Below are 15,279 nucleotides of genomic sequence, written 5' to 3'. Positions count from 1 at the left end.
GAGTATTATAAAGATCAGTTTTAATTGTCACATATATATCCAAACATGCAGAGAAGTGAAATCAGTGAGAATTGTGCGAGGGCAACCACAAGAGTCAGCATGCTTCCGACATGCTCGCATCTCACTGACACTGACTGTATGAATTTGGAATGTGGGAGGAAGCTGGAGCTCCCAGAGGAAACCTACATGGTCATGGGGAAACTCCTTTCTGACAGTGGTGGGAATTGAATCCTGATCAAGGAAAGTTGGTGCTGTTAAAGTGGTTGTGTTAGCCAATAACTATTGCACCACAATTTCCTGTGCTTCCTGTAATTTCCATTTTTGCTTGAGGCTCACGTATATACTTTCTTTCAAAATGTATTTGCTAAGGTGCCACATGATGGGCTTGTCATTAAGACTGAAGACCATGCAGTAGCACCATAGATAGGTAGTTGGTTGAGTAACAAAGAGTTGGAGTGAAAGGTTGCTTTACGGAATTAATGAAGTATAATGTACACTGGTGTCCTTCAGGGGTCTGTACTGGCAGCATTAGCTTTCTTTATATTTTAATTAATTGAACGATGTATTTTCATGGGATGAAAGTCCTGCTCCTGAGCTGTATCATTTAATGTGAAGAAAATTCACCAAATGACTCCTGGATGAGAAGGCTGTGCTGCCAAAGGGCTAGATAGTTTGGGTCTGTGTTCTTTGGAACTGAGAAAATGAAGAGTGAGATGCGGAGACGTTTCCACTATTGGAAGAGTCACGAACAAAGGGTCATAGCTACGAAAAAAAAAGGTCAGTTATTTAAAACAGAAACTTTATCTCTGGAATTCTCTGACTCAAGAGAGTGGTGGAAACCAGATCATTCGATGTATGTAAGGTGGGGAAAGATAAATATTTGATAGATTGAGAAATTGGCACAGTTATGGGAAATGGAAGATAGGTGAGGCCAACAGAGATCAGCAATGGCCATGTTGGGACAGGCTTGACTGCCTAATGTAAAGAAAGATTTAAAGGAATGAGATTTTGAAGAAATTTGCCAAAATTATTACAAGAATTACAGACATCAATTTTGTGGACAAATTGCAAGGGTTGTTGCCTTTGAAACAGAGGTGGTTGTGATAATCACTGCATTTAAACTGAAGACCCATACTCAACAATTCAGAAACAGCTTCTTCTCCTGTCTTCAGATTTCTGAATGGTCCATCAATTGATGAAAGCTACCAGATGTATTTCTTTATTTATAACAATTTTATGATTTGCATTGTACTACTGCTGCTGCAGCAAAAAATCATTAACATAGAAACATAGAAAATCTACAGCATAATACAGGCTCTTCGGCCCACAAAGCTGTGCCGAACATGTCCTTACCTTAGAAATTACCTAGGGTTACCCTTAGCTCTCTATTTTTCTGAGCTCTATGTACCTGTCCAGGAGTCTCTTAAAAGTCCCTATTGTATCTGCTTCCATCGCTGTTGCCGGCAGCCCATTCCATGCACACACCACTTTCTGTGTAAAAAAAATTACCCCTGACATCTCCTCTGTACCTACTTCCAAGCACCTTAAAACTGTGCCCTCTAGTGCTAGCCATTTCAGCCCTGGAAAAAAGCCTCTATCCACACGATCAATGCCTATAATCTTATACACCTCGATCAGGTCACCTCCCATCCACCATCACTCCAAGAAGAAAAGCCCAAGTTCATTCAATCCAGTCTCATAAGGCATGCTCCCCAATCCGGGCAACATCCTTATAAATCTCCTCTGCACCCTTTCTATGGTTTCCATATCCTTCCTGTAGTGAGGTGACCAGAACTGAGCACAGTACTCCAAGTGGTCTGACCAGGGTCATATATAGCTGCAACATTACCTCTCAGCTTCTAAACTCAATCTCACGATTGATGAAGGCCAATACACTGTATGCCTTATTAACCACAGAGTCAACCTGCACAGCAGCTTTGAGTGTCCTATGGATCCCTCTGATCCTCCACACTGCCAAGAATCTTACCATTAATACTATATTCTGCCATCATATTTGACCTACCAAAATGAACCACTTCACACTTATCTGGGTTGAACTCCATCTGCCACTTCTCAGCCCAGTTTTGCATCCCATCAATGTCCCAATGTAACCTCTGACAGTCCTCCACACTATCCACAACACCCCCAACCTTTGTGTCATCAGCAAACTTACTAACCCTCCCCCCACTTCTTCATCCAGGTCATTTATAAAAATCACAAAGAGAAGGGGTCCCAGAACAGATCCCTGAGGCACTCCACTGGTGACTGACCTCCATGCAGAATATGACCCATCTACAACCACTATTTGCCTTCTGTGGGCAAGCCAGTTCTCGATCCACAAAGCAATGTCCCCTTGGATCCCATGCCTCCTTACTTTCTCAGTAAGCCTTCTATGGGGTACCTTGTTAAATGCCTTGCTGAAATCCATATACACTACATCTACTGCTCTACCTTCATCAATGTGTTTAGTCACATCCTTAAAAAATTAAATCGGGCTCATAAGGCATGACCTGCCTTTGATATAGCCATGCTGACTATTCCTAATCACATTATGCCTCTCCAAATGTTCATAAATCCTGCCTCTTGGGATCTTCTCCATCAACTTACCAACTAATATATGATAATAAACTTATCAAAACATTCTGCATTGTGACCATTCCAATGTACATGTTCTGTGATGTGACCATCCCAGTTCCTACTTAACCCTCCCAATGCCCACCTTCTGCGACTTGACCCACCCAATGCACACCTTCTGCGACGTGACCCTCCCAATGCCCACCTTTTGCGACGTGACCCTCCCAATGCCCACCTTCTGAGACGTGATCCTCCCAATGCCCACCTTCTGCGACGTGACCCTCCCAATGCCCACCTTCTGCGACGTGATCCTCCCAATGCCCACCTTCTGAGACGTGATCCTCCCAATGCCCACCTTCTGCAATGTGACCCTCCCCATGACAACCTTCTGCAATGTGAACATCCCAATGCTTACTGAACCATCCTAATAGCCATGTTCTGTGATGTGACCATCCCAATGTCTACTGAACTATCCCAATGCCCACGTTTTGTGATGTGACCATTCCAATGCCCATGTTCTGCAATGTGACCATCCCAATGACAGTGTTCTGTGATTTGGTTAGTTCGATAATGTTGATTTGTCACTTGAAGAACTAGATTATTTGTAAGCTACTGTTGGCGGGCAAGGTGCCATGGCAATGACTGATTCCATCACACCTGCTGGGTAGATTGTTTTAAGCAGGATTGCTGAATATGCTTCAGGACTGAAACTTAGCGTGCTCCAAACCAGTTTCTGCACCTCTCAATTTGATCTTCCTGGACAAGAGAACCTACATGATTGATACTCCAGCCAGTAGTCCTTCTACCACCAGTGTACCACAGTTAAATTCTGTGCAATAATTCAACATGGCTTTAATCGGAGCATCTTATAAATCGATGTTGCTTAATGGCTTGAAGGATAAGGGCAACAACAGACTGCAATTTCTGCCACAGGGCACATTCCATTGGGTTTTCAAAATACATTGCTACCCTCTTCACTGTAGTTTTTCCAAAGCCCATGCTCTGTAACAGCATTGTGAGAAGGCCTTCAACAAAAAGACTGCAACAGTGCCAAATGGCTTTGTCAGCTTGAGGACAATTAGGCAAAGTCAATAAATGCTTGCCTTGCCAGCAATCTTCTGATCTTATGAATGAATAAAAAAAACTTAAATAACAACAGGATCAAACCTGCTGCTTTCTTAGCCCAAACAGCTCAGAATAAAACAAAATTGATGATCTGTTTATATGTGATAATTTTCTCTCCAGCTTTCTATAACTATCTATATGTATCCTAAATTCTAGGCAACATTATTAAAAACAAATCTTGTTCAATTAAATTTCAACTCCTGTCGAATAATAATGTTGTAGAGTCACAAAACACAACAACACAGAAACGGGCCCTTCAGCCCATCTGGTATATGCCGAACTATTAATCTGTATAGTCCCATTGACCTGTGTCCAGGCTATAGGACTCTCATCTACCTAAACTTTTCTTAAATGTTTAAATTGAACCTGTATCCATCACATCCACTGGAAGCCTGTTCTACATTCTCATCACTGAGTGAAGTTTCCTCTTGCGTTCCCCTTAAATATTTAACACTTCACCCATAACCCATGACCTCTAGTTCTAGTTTCATCCAACTTCAGTGGAAAAAGTCTTTCATTTACCCTATCTATATCCCACAAAATTTTGCATAACTAGGTTGCCTAGAATTTCAACTCATCTGCCAAAATTTTAATAAGTGCACCTCAGATCATTTGAACAGTACCTCTGTTTTAACTGTCCCAAAGTGATGGGGGAGTGGCAACATTGACAGCAGAATGTGGATTGAAGCTCTTCTAAGTTCAGTGGGATTGACGTATGCTTTAAATTTTGACAGTTCTCTGCAAGAGAGGCAGGAAAAAAAAACTTTTACAATTAGTTGCTCCGTTCCTTACCTTGCAAAGCTGAGTCTATATAGCATAATAATACAAAATCCCCTCCCAGGTTGAAGAACATATTATAAAACTTAGCAGGTGGAAAATGAAGATACTAGTGAAACACCTCTTGAATCCAAAGACTGGAGATGGAGAAAACAGTGGTTTCTGGACTAATAGTGCTAGTGGAAGGGTGGGTGATAATCAGCACAATTCTTCTCAAACCTAGATATCTTGTTATTCTTTGTTTTAATCCTAAATGAACCATGAAATCTGCTGAGAGCCTGATCAGTGGCATTCAAGTTTGCTGACTAAGAAAGTTACAAGAGGTCCAGGTATGATCTCCAGAAAGCCAGGTGAAGTGACAATTCCAAACTAAACTTGAATCATTGAAGGATGCTCGATAGCTGTGGCAGGACTTGAATGCTATCACCTCTTACAAAGTGAAATCAAGCAACATAGATGACAATAGGGCTTCTCTTCCAGATGAGCTCAATAACTTCAAAGCTAGTTTTGCCAAATTATGCAGGAACCATCACAAACTCCCACAGCCCCTGATGACCCTATGACTTCAGTCTCAAGGCTGACATGAGAGCATCCTTCAGGGGAATGAACCCACGGAAAGCATTTGGCCCTTTTGAGGTACCACGACAAGAACAAAAGACCTGTGCTGATCAACTAGTTGGAGTGTTCACTGAGATCTTTAATCTCTCATTTCAGCAATCTGTGAAACCCACCTGCTTCAGGCAGGCTTCAATGATACCGGTGCCCAGGAAGAGTGTGGTGACCAGCCTCAATGACTATTGTCCAGTAGTACTTACATCTTTGGTGATGAAGTGTTTTGAGAGTGTGGTGATGAAGTGTTTTGAGAGTGTGGTGATGAAACATTAACTCCTGAGAAGTGACTTAGATTTGCTCCAATTTGCCAAGGGGCGCAACAGGTCCGTATCATGGCTTCTTAGCTGTACAGCAAAGATGCAAGCAGAAATTTGTGAACCCTTTGCAATTAGCTGGTTTTCTGCATTAATTACTCATCAAATGTGGTCTATTTGTCATCTCAGTCACAATAATAGACAAACACAATCTGCCTTAACTAATAACACAAACAATTGTACTTTTCATGTCTTAATTGAATACATTGTTTAATCATTCACAGTCCAAGCTTGAAAAGTACGTGACCACTTGTATTTGACAATTGGTAGAACCTCCTTTTGCAGCAATAATCTCAGTAGCTGATCAGACTTGCACAATGGCAAAGAGGAATTTTAGACAATTCCTCCATACAAAACTGTTTCAGTTTATCAATATTTCTGGGATACCTTCAGGACCAGCCTTCTTTAGGTCATGGCACAGCATCTCAATTAGGTTAAGCTCTGACCAAAACACAAATTTTCTTCTATTTAACATTCTGTTGTTGATTTACTCTTGTATGTCAGATCATTGTCTTGTTCATCATCCAACTTCTATTAAGTTTCAGGTGATGGATTGCTCCCTGACATTCTCCTGTAAAATGTCCTGATACAATTTTGAATTCATTGTTCCCTCAACAACTACAAGCCATCCAGACCCTGAGGCGGCAAAGCAGTGCCCAACCATGAAGCTCCTTCCATCATGCTTCACAGTAGGGATGAGGTTTTAGTGTTGGTGTATAATGACTTTTTTCCTCTAAACATAATGGTGTGCACTTCTGTCAAAAAGTTCTTATTTGTCCACAGAACATTGTCCCAGAAGCGTTGTGGATTACCCAGGTGGTCATTTGCAAACTTGTGATGTGTAGCAATGTTTATTTTGGAGAGCAGTGGTTTACTCTATGGTCTCCTTCCACCTTTAATTTGGCCCACAACATTGGTGCCATCAGCAAACTTAAATATAGCATTGGAATTGTGCTTGGCCCCTCAGTCATAAGTGTAAAATGAATGGAGTAGTGGGACTAAGCACACAGCCCTGTAGTGCACTTGCGCTGATAGAGATTGCGGTGGTGATGTTATCGCCAATCTGAACCAACTGGGGCCTACAAGTGAGGAAATAAAGGATCCAGTTATCCAGAATGAGGTATTGAGGCCAAGGTGTTAAAGCTTACTGATTAGTTTTGAGTAGAATGCTGAGCTGTAGTCAATGAAGAGCATCCTGATGTATGCATCTTCATTGCCCAGATGTTCCAGAGTTAAGTGAAGAGCCAATAAAATGGTATCTGCTGTGATGGTGTGTAAATTGGAGTGTATCCAAGTTGCTTCTCAAACAGGATTTGATGTTTCATCACCAACCTCTCAAAGCACTTCATTACAGTGGATGCAAGTGCTATGAGATGATAGTCATTTGCCCTACAAAAAGGAATCACTTCACAACATTCTATTTTAACTTCTGTCTGCCCATTTCACCTGACAAAATTTGCCTTATTCATTTTTCACCTTGTATCAGAACTTTGAACTGGCCCATCTTTAGACTATTTATTAAGATCTATGTACCAAAAATGCTCAACAGCATTAGTTTTAATTGCAACACACACAAAACACTATAGAAATTCAGGCCAGGCAGCAGCTTTGAACAGCTGATGATTCATTTCTCTTCATCAGGACACAGAAATCAGGAACCAAAACTTGTGTGTACAAGGTTCAAGTAACAAATTAAACTTAACAATGTCTCTATCAAACATCTTTCAATTGTCTTAGACAAAAAAAAATGAGCAAACCCAAAATGATTTCAAAGTGTGTGTGAAGAATAGGAAGTAAGTGGCAGTGAAGAGGCAGTTGCTTGGCAGGGTTAGTGCTAGGGGATTAATTTCATTTAGTCAACACCAATGAATAAATGCAAACAGGAGGTTTAAAGTAAGGCACAGCAATGTGGGACAAAGGGCCTACTCTGTGCTGTAACGTTCTATGTTCTATTAGACATTTTTAAAATTAAAGAAATGTGAAATATTAATTATTTGTCCCTAATTTCTGTGTTATTCTCTTGACCTGTCTGGCTATGGACTCAGCATTGGAAATGGGTTGGGCAGCACAGACAACTGGTTAAGTGGACTTCTGGATACTTGCTTCTTATTCGGCAAATGACTTTTGAACAAGGTACACGTGCAGACAAAAAAATGGATTGATTGATACATATATGAATATAAGCTATCCTATGCATCTATATTTATTGTGTTGCATCAAATCTGAAGTCACGATTATTTTGTGTACTGGAAATGATATTAAACAATTGTGAATCCTGAATGGCATTCATGATCAAATGTTTCCCACTGGTTGGTCAAGGTCCCACAAGATAACCTGTGCCATTGGAATCAATGAAAATCAAATTAAACAGAGGTGGACAATTACTCACCGGTCAGGCAAGATCGTTTCCAGAGCTGAAATGAAGTAAGGAACTAAAACATCGATGCCTTTCAGGTCAGAGCAAAATAATGCAGGAGAGTTCAGGATGATGCTGGCCAGAACAGGGCGACAGATGAAATCATTGATCTGAAGACCCTGGATCAGCACCATGTAGAATCTGTAGAGAGAAAATCAGCACCATACACCATCATGGTATTTCATAACAAACCTGAGACACTAATTTATTCAAATTCATTCCAGTTAATTGCCATATTTTAATTTTAAACCTACAAAGTTTTAATTATTTAGTATACGTACTCAGTGGCTACTTTATTATGTACCTCCTGTACCTAATATGGTGGCCAGTGAGTGTACGTTCATGGTCTTCTGTTTCTGTAGCCCATCCACTTCCAGGTTTGACGTGTTGTGTGTTTGGATATGCTCTTCTGCACATCACTATTGTAACACGTGGTTATTTGAGTTAGTATCAGCTTGAACCAGTCTGACCTCTCTCATTAACAAGGTGCTTTCACCCACAGAACTGCCAGTCACTGGATTCTGTTTTATTTTTCACACCATTCCGTAAACTCTAGAGAGTGCTATGTGTGAAAATCCCAGATCAGCAGTTTTTGAGACACTCCAACCACCCTGTCAGTCACCAGAATTAATTCTACAGTCAAAGCACTCAGATCACATTTCTTTCCCATTCTTATGTTTGGTTTGAGCAACTACTGAAACTCTTGACCACGTCTGGTTGCTTTTATGTAGTGAGTTGCTGCCACTTGATTGGCTGATGAGATATCTGCATTAATGAGGTGTTCAGCTGAACCTAATGAAGTGTATGTCGCCATATATTACCTTGAGATTCATTTTCTTGCAGGCATTCACAGGAAAATTTAAAAAACTAGAATTTATGAAAAAAACAACACATAAATAAAAACTGACTAACAACCAATGTGCAAGAGAAGACAAATTGTTCAGCAAGGAGTTCATGAGTGCTCTATGTGACCACATGGTCTCCTCTGCATGCTCCAGTTTCCTCCCACAGTCCAAAGAAGAACCAGTAGCATATTAATTGGCCATTGTAAATTGTTCTATGATTAGGCTAGGCCAGGGTTAAATTCAGGAGATACTGGGCGGCATGACTCGAAGAGCTTCACTGTATCTTAATAAATAAATAAAATTAAAAATAAATTACTGAGAACACAAGTTGTAGAGTCCTTGAAAGTCAGTCTGTAGATTGGGCAATCAGTTCCAGGTTGAGTTGACTGAAGTTATCCATGCTGGTTCAGAAGCATAATAGTTGTAGGATGTAACCTTTTCCTGAACCCAGTGATACATAGAACATAGAAATCTACAGCACAGTACAGGCCCTTCGGCCCACAATGCTGTGCCGACCATGTAACCTACTCGAGAAACTGCCTAGAATTTCCCTAGTGCATAGCCCTCCATTTTTTTTAAGCTCCATGTACCTATCTAAGAGGCTCTCAAAAGACTCTATTGTATCTGCTTCCACCGCCGGTGGCGGCAGTGCATTCCATACACCCACCACTCTCTGTGTGAAAAACTACCCCTGACATCCCCTCAGTAACCATTTCCACACACCTTAAAACTATGCACCTTCGTCTTAGCCATTTCAACCCTGTGAAAAATCCTCTGACTATCCACGCAATGAATGCTCGTCATCATCTTATACACCTCACTCAGCTCACCTCTCATCCTCCATCACTCCAAAGTTCACTCAACCTATACTCATAAGGCACTCTCTCCAATCCAGGCAACATCCTTACAAATCTCCCCTGCACTCTCTCTATAGTATCCACATCCTTCCTGTAGTGAGGTGACCAGAACTGAACACAGCACTCCAAGTGGGGTCTATATAGCTGTAACATTACCTCTCGGCTCTTGAGCTCAATCCCACGGTTGATGAATGTCAACACACCATACGCCTTCTTAACAACACTGTCAACCTCCGCAGCAGCTTTGAGTCTCCTATTGACACGGATCCCAAGGTCTCTCAGATCCTACAGATTGCCAAGAGTCTTACCGTAAATTCTGGTGTACAAGCCAACCCCCATTTTCAAGGCTAGAAAAATGACTTTTCCATGTTACCTATGTATAAGTCGACCCCTTTTGTAGAGGTTTTTGATTTAGCCAGAAAAGATCACAAGACCTCGCATGCTGGATCTGGAACCTGGAAATTTTGTGAACCAGTACTTGCTAAGAAAACAGGCCTACACATTGTAGAGCGTTATAAGCGAATTCTTAATAAATAAATCAGGGTGCTGATAAATAAAAGATGCTGGTTTCAAGCTGAAGGTTGTTGATTTTACTAAAGGAACGAATAATTCTGCAGCTGCTAAGAAGTTTAGTGTAAACGAGAGAGAGCGAGAGAGAGTGGAGAAAGGCAGAGGACACGCTGAAGGAAATGCCAAAGATGAAATGTGCAAACCGCGGGAAAACACGCCAGTGGTCAGAACTGGGAGGAAAAAGTGAATCACCAGCGATCATCTGGATACATTGTTACCAGAGAAATGATTTGAGTTCAAGCGTTGAAATGGGACAAAAAATATCGTGAGGTCAGCGAAAATTTCAAAGCTACTCAAAGCTGGTGCACCCAGTTTATGAACAGATGTGATCTTGTGTTGAGACAAAAAACAAAGATTGTTCAGAAAATTCTCGTGGGATGGTGTTGTTTACATTCAAGAACGTGGCTGGATGGACGAAGCGAGTTGCTTGAAGTGGGTTAAAGAGGTGTGGCGTCGACGTCCCGAAGATTTCAGGAAGAAAAAGTCGCTACTTGTCTGGGACATGTTCAAAGCGCACTTGTCAGGTGTGACAAAAGCAGCACTGAAAGCTGAAAATACGGACATTGCAGTCATCCCCGGTGGTTTGATGTCCGTGCTCCAGCCACTGGATGTGAGTTTAAATCATTCAAAGAATTCATGCGTCGACGGTGGAACGAATTTGACTCAAAAACAGCCAATAAATAAGACCAGCCTTCTGTGTATTAGTTTTTTCAAAGTTGGCACCCTCATTATAAACCAACCCCCTAATTTTAGGACCAAAATTTAGGGCCAAATTCTCGGATTATACACCAGAAATTAGGGTGCATTCCGTCTTCAAAATGGATTTACCAGATTGAACTACTTCACACTTATCTGGGTTGAAGTCCATCTGCCACTCCTTGGCTCAGTTTTGCATCCTATCAATGTCCCGCCATAACCTCTGACAACCCTCCAGACTATACACAACTCCCCCAACCCTTGTGTAATCAGCAAACTTGCTAACCCATCCTTCTCTATATCCTAATCCAAGTCATTTATAAAAATCACAAAAAGGAGGGGTCACAGAACAGATCCCTATAGAACAACACGGGTCACTGACCTCCATGCAGAAATGGTGATGTGGGACCTAAGGCTCACTATTCCCTTTAAGCTGGCAGGTGTGCAGCTGTGCAGTGTAGTAACTGAAGTGCTCCCCACATATAGCCTTTATTGTCACGCAGCTGGAATTTTCTTTTATATTATGTCAATATAATAATAAACATACCACAACCTCTACTTTGAAACATTTTAGAGCTTCAATGTGAGTGTTATATTGTCAGCTACATTTCAATCTTTCTAAATACTCATACCATGCATCTTATAAAAAAAACCATTTGAAGTGCTGTGCAGTTTTCAGACAGTGTAAAAATTTCCTGTTCATTGCCGTGGTTAGCCCACATAGCTGTAAAAAAATTAGAGGGAGTGTATCTCCTGCCCAGTGGCAACAGTGGGAAGACAGCTTGGCTGGATGGTGCGGGTGGGGGGGGGGGGGGGGGGTTGTTGGGGTTTGGGATTTCATGTTCTTGCCATTTGCATGATTTGTTTCTCTGCTGGGGGCTTTAATGTTCTTGCGCAAATTATTTCGCGTGGAGGGGCTGATGATTGTGTTGCCATTTGCAAGATTTGTTTTTTTCTTGTGTGGGGGGCGATGGTTGATGAATTTCTTTGAATGACTTGCAGTTTCCTTTCTGTTTTGCGGCTAGCTGGAGAAGAGTTGTGTACTGCATACATACTTTGATAATAAATGAACCTCTGAACCTTGAGGGTGGATGGTACTTTCTTGTGGTTGTGTGCCATGTAAATGCGTTTAATGGTGGAGTGGGCTTTGCCCTTGATGGACTAGGCTGTATTCACCACTTTCTGTAGACTTTTCATTCTTGGGTATTGGTGCTTCCCTACCAGGATGTGATGCAGCTAGTTAGAGTACTCTCCATTGTGCATCTATAGAAGAAGATAGGACAATTTAAATATTTGGCTGGGTCTACCTGATCCTCTGATCACTCAGACACCTCATTTAGCTATTATCTAAGCTGCAAATTCTACAAGGTTGGACTTGGATTTCATTATTTACCTCCAGGAACACTTAACAATATATTCCAAAGCTTCATGCTCACTGGAGTGATTTTAAACAAATTCTAATCATGCTCACTGGTGAAACTGAAGTTTTAATATTGCACTTTTAAAAATAACTGAAAAGAATAGCAACAGGATGATCCTGAAAGTTAAGGCAAAGAAATTAGATTGTTTTCATTGGACAAAAATAAATCAAAGGCAGTTGTGATCTAGGTCTTTAAAATTCATAGGTAAGATTTTTGCAAAGAGTGGTGGGTGTGTGAAATGCCCCATCAGGGATGGTGGTAGAGGGAGATACATTAGGAACATTTAAGAAACTTTTATATAGGCACAGAAGTGAAAGAAAAAAAGAGGGCTATGTAGAAGGGAAGGGTTAGATCGATCTTAGACTAGGTTCAAAGGTATGCACAATATCATGGGCTGAAGGGCTGTACTGTGCTGCAGTATTCTAATTCTATAGCTTCCTTTATGATACGTGCTGTTCCATAGAATCACAGATCTCATCAGTTTTGTGCAGTTAAGCCACAGATATTTTCTCTCTTCTCAGAGACCATCAACAGATCATCTTCCAAATTAATCATCTGCCATAGTAGTGGAGCAGTTATAAAGCTGCTATTACAGTTCAGGATATTCTGGAGTTTGGAGCACAATTCCAGCAGTGTCCTGTCAGAAGTCTCTGTACGATCTCCCTGTGGAATGTTCCAAGATGTACTGGCTATGTTAATTGGTCATTGTACATTGTCCTGTGATTAGGATCTGTTTCTGTTGTGTTTGTTTTTTTTCAGGGAGCTGGGATTTGGGGGTTAATGATCAAGCTGCTTTTCTTTTCTTTTTTGGTTTCATGGCTACCCAAAGAATTGAAGAATTTCAGATTTGTATACTTTGATAGTAAATGAACCTTTGACAAACAAGAGAAAATCTTCAGATGCTGGAAATCCAAGCAATGCACACAAGATGCTGGAGGAATTCAGCAGGCCAGGTAGCATCCATGTAAAATGGTACAGTCGACATTTTGGGCCAAGACCCTTCAGCAGGATTAACCACTGAATCTTTGATTAGATTACAGTTAACTGGGGTTGTGGGACTTGCTAGAGTGGTGTGGCTCGAAGGGCCGACTCCACACTCCAAAACTAAATAAATATATCTGGTCTTTCCTCCTAGAAACTCAAGCTCGCCAATCAAGAAATAATGCAGCCTTTCAGCTTAGTAAGTCTGTGACCCAAAACTGTGCAGAGCTGAAATTGATCAGGAAATCCCTGCCCTTAATCTGTAGTCATAGTGTTAAGTGCAGAATTTAAGGATTGTTGGGAATTTGCTTTACACTGTGCTAATAAAGAATTCCTGGTTTCTGTCCAAAGCACACAATGTTTATTTGTGTGGTCCAACCAATAAATAGGGATAAAAATAACAGAAATCCTCACTGTGGCAGTCTTGACCAGGATGGACAAACAACTTGTCCACACAGTTGCTTACAAATTGCTTCCTTCAGCTTAAAGAGCAGAAGTACGCTCTAACTTTGTTTTGCCAATGTTCTCAAACCCACACTGAGCCAATCACCAAAGAGATTTTCACTACATGTCAGTATAGCCATTTATACCTTTGGATTGCCAGTATAGCTTGCGCTCCTTCAGGAGCTCCCATGCACATCTCCAATCAAGTTTACTTACGTTAAATACAGGCTAATGCACAGATGTGGATGAGGGAGGTCTATGGATTTGTAAATGTGACCTTAACCTTCTAAGTTCATATAAGGGAGGCAGACAGTGGTGGAGACAGCCCACCGCATTTGAAGTTGTGAACTTGTCATGATTCAGGACATTTACAAGGACATGTGTGTAAAAGAGGCCTGTAGGATCATTGGTGATTCTGCTCATTCGATCAACTGGGTCATATGGCGATACTTTCTTGCAGATTCTACTTCATTATATTCTCATTCCGTAAAATAAAAATAAAATTTAAGCCTTCAACGGTTCAGTTCCTGTCAGGTTAAAATAATTGATAGTATGTTGCTCTATTATAACTGGCTTGAGGTCATGTCAGAGCCAAGGCAGGCAAGTGGAGATAAGCCTTACTCTTTTCAATGACATAACAAGCCTAAAAGCTAACTTGCTCCATTTTGCTAACCAGTCATCACCATGAACTACTTGGACCTTATTAAACTACAGCTCGTATAAAATCATGGTCACTATTCCACATGGAGGAAGGAGGCTGGGATTCTTCACTCTGCCCTAATGTTGAAAGAATTCAAAACTTCCGAAAATGTCTTTGAACTGGATTGGCATTCTACCATGAAAAACAACTTGGAAGTGTTTTGTATAACTTGGCTTTCATGCTTGCAATTTGCATGGAGATTGAAGAGAACTGGTGCACATCAGCAGGAACTACTGGATCAGAATAAGTACCCATTTCACAATGCTAAGGAAGACAAAGAAATGTAAAATTCATTTGAAGTGTAATGTGATCCCAGCAGTTTCTTACCAGCTGGATTGAGAGGGATATCAAATCAGCCATGATTGAATGGCAGAACAGACTCAATGGGCCAAATGGCCTAATTCTACATCCAAGTTGTATGGTTTTATGAGTTTCGATTACACTTTAATTTCCATTGACCATTTAAAACAAAGCTGCCAACAGCTCACCTAAACAGTAATCACAGATAAAACAATTACAACTAAATTACGACAGCTTCTTGTGGCTATAGCACTGAGCCTGACAGGAAAAAGAAAAATCACCTGGACAGGTATACTGGAAGGATCTCTTCGCCTGTTTTCTTACTGCAGAAAATTCGGCAGAGTGTCCCACAGGCTTCCGCCCTACCTGCTTCGTAGTTATCTGGAAATTCATTTGCATCGAAGAGCGGGTTGGCAACCATGTTTTCAGTGGATATCTGGGAGGGCTTCCGTCGGACATCCAGTCCTGCTGGAGTTGTAATACCTGTGGTGAGGAAGAGGTTAAAGGAATCACAAGCCGCTGGTGAGAAGCAACTATTTTACCAACACATTGCCAAACCGAACCAAGTCATGCATTTTGCAGACAGACATATAAAACAAAAAGCAGAACAAGTACTTTACAAAACCAGAACTTAATGGAAGAAACCA

At 41.1% G+C, this 15,279-nt stretch overlaps 1 protein-coding gene across 6 annotated transcripts in view; it reads right to left on the bottom strand.

Annotated features, from left to right (window-relative positions):
• The window catches only part of ralgapb (Ral GTPase activating protein non-catalytic subunit beta), a 192,179-nt gene that overhangs the window by 109,809 nt on the left and 67,091 nt on the right, over nucleotides 1–15,279 (bottom strand). For all 6 annotated transcript variants that reach the window (XM_059981071.1, XM_059981070.1, XM_059981073.1 and 3 more), the window contains 3 exons: nucleotides 14,914–15,115; nucleotides 7,792–7,959; nucleotides 4,323–4,437 (listed from right to left, as the gene is read on the bottom strand). In XM_059981071.1, the coding sequence (XP_059837054.1) occupies nucleotides 4,323–4,437; nucleotides 7,792–7,959; nucleotides 14,914–15,115 (485 nt within the window). The remainder of the gene's footprint in view (nucleotides 1–4,322; nucleotides 4,438–7,791; nucleotides 7,960–14,913; nucleotides 15,116–15,279) is intronic.

This window comes from Hypanus sabinus, chromosome 9, assembly GCF_030144855.1.
Source record: "Hypanus sabinus isolate sHypSab1 chromosome 9, sHypSab1.hap1, whole genome shotgun sequence".
Taxonomy (NCBI): domain Eukaryota; kingdom Metazoa; phylum Chordata; class Chondrichthyes; order Myliobatiformes; family Dasyatidae; genus Hypanus; species Hypanus sabinus.
This window is presented reverse-complemented; position numbering and strand designations above follow the sequence as displayed.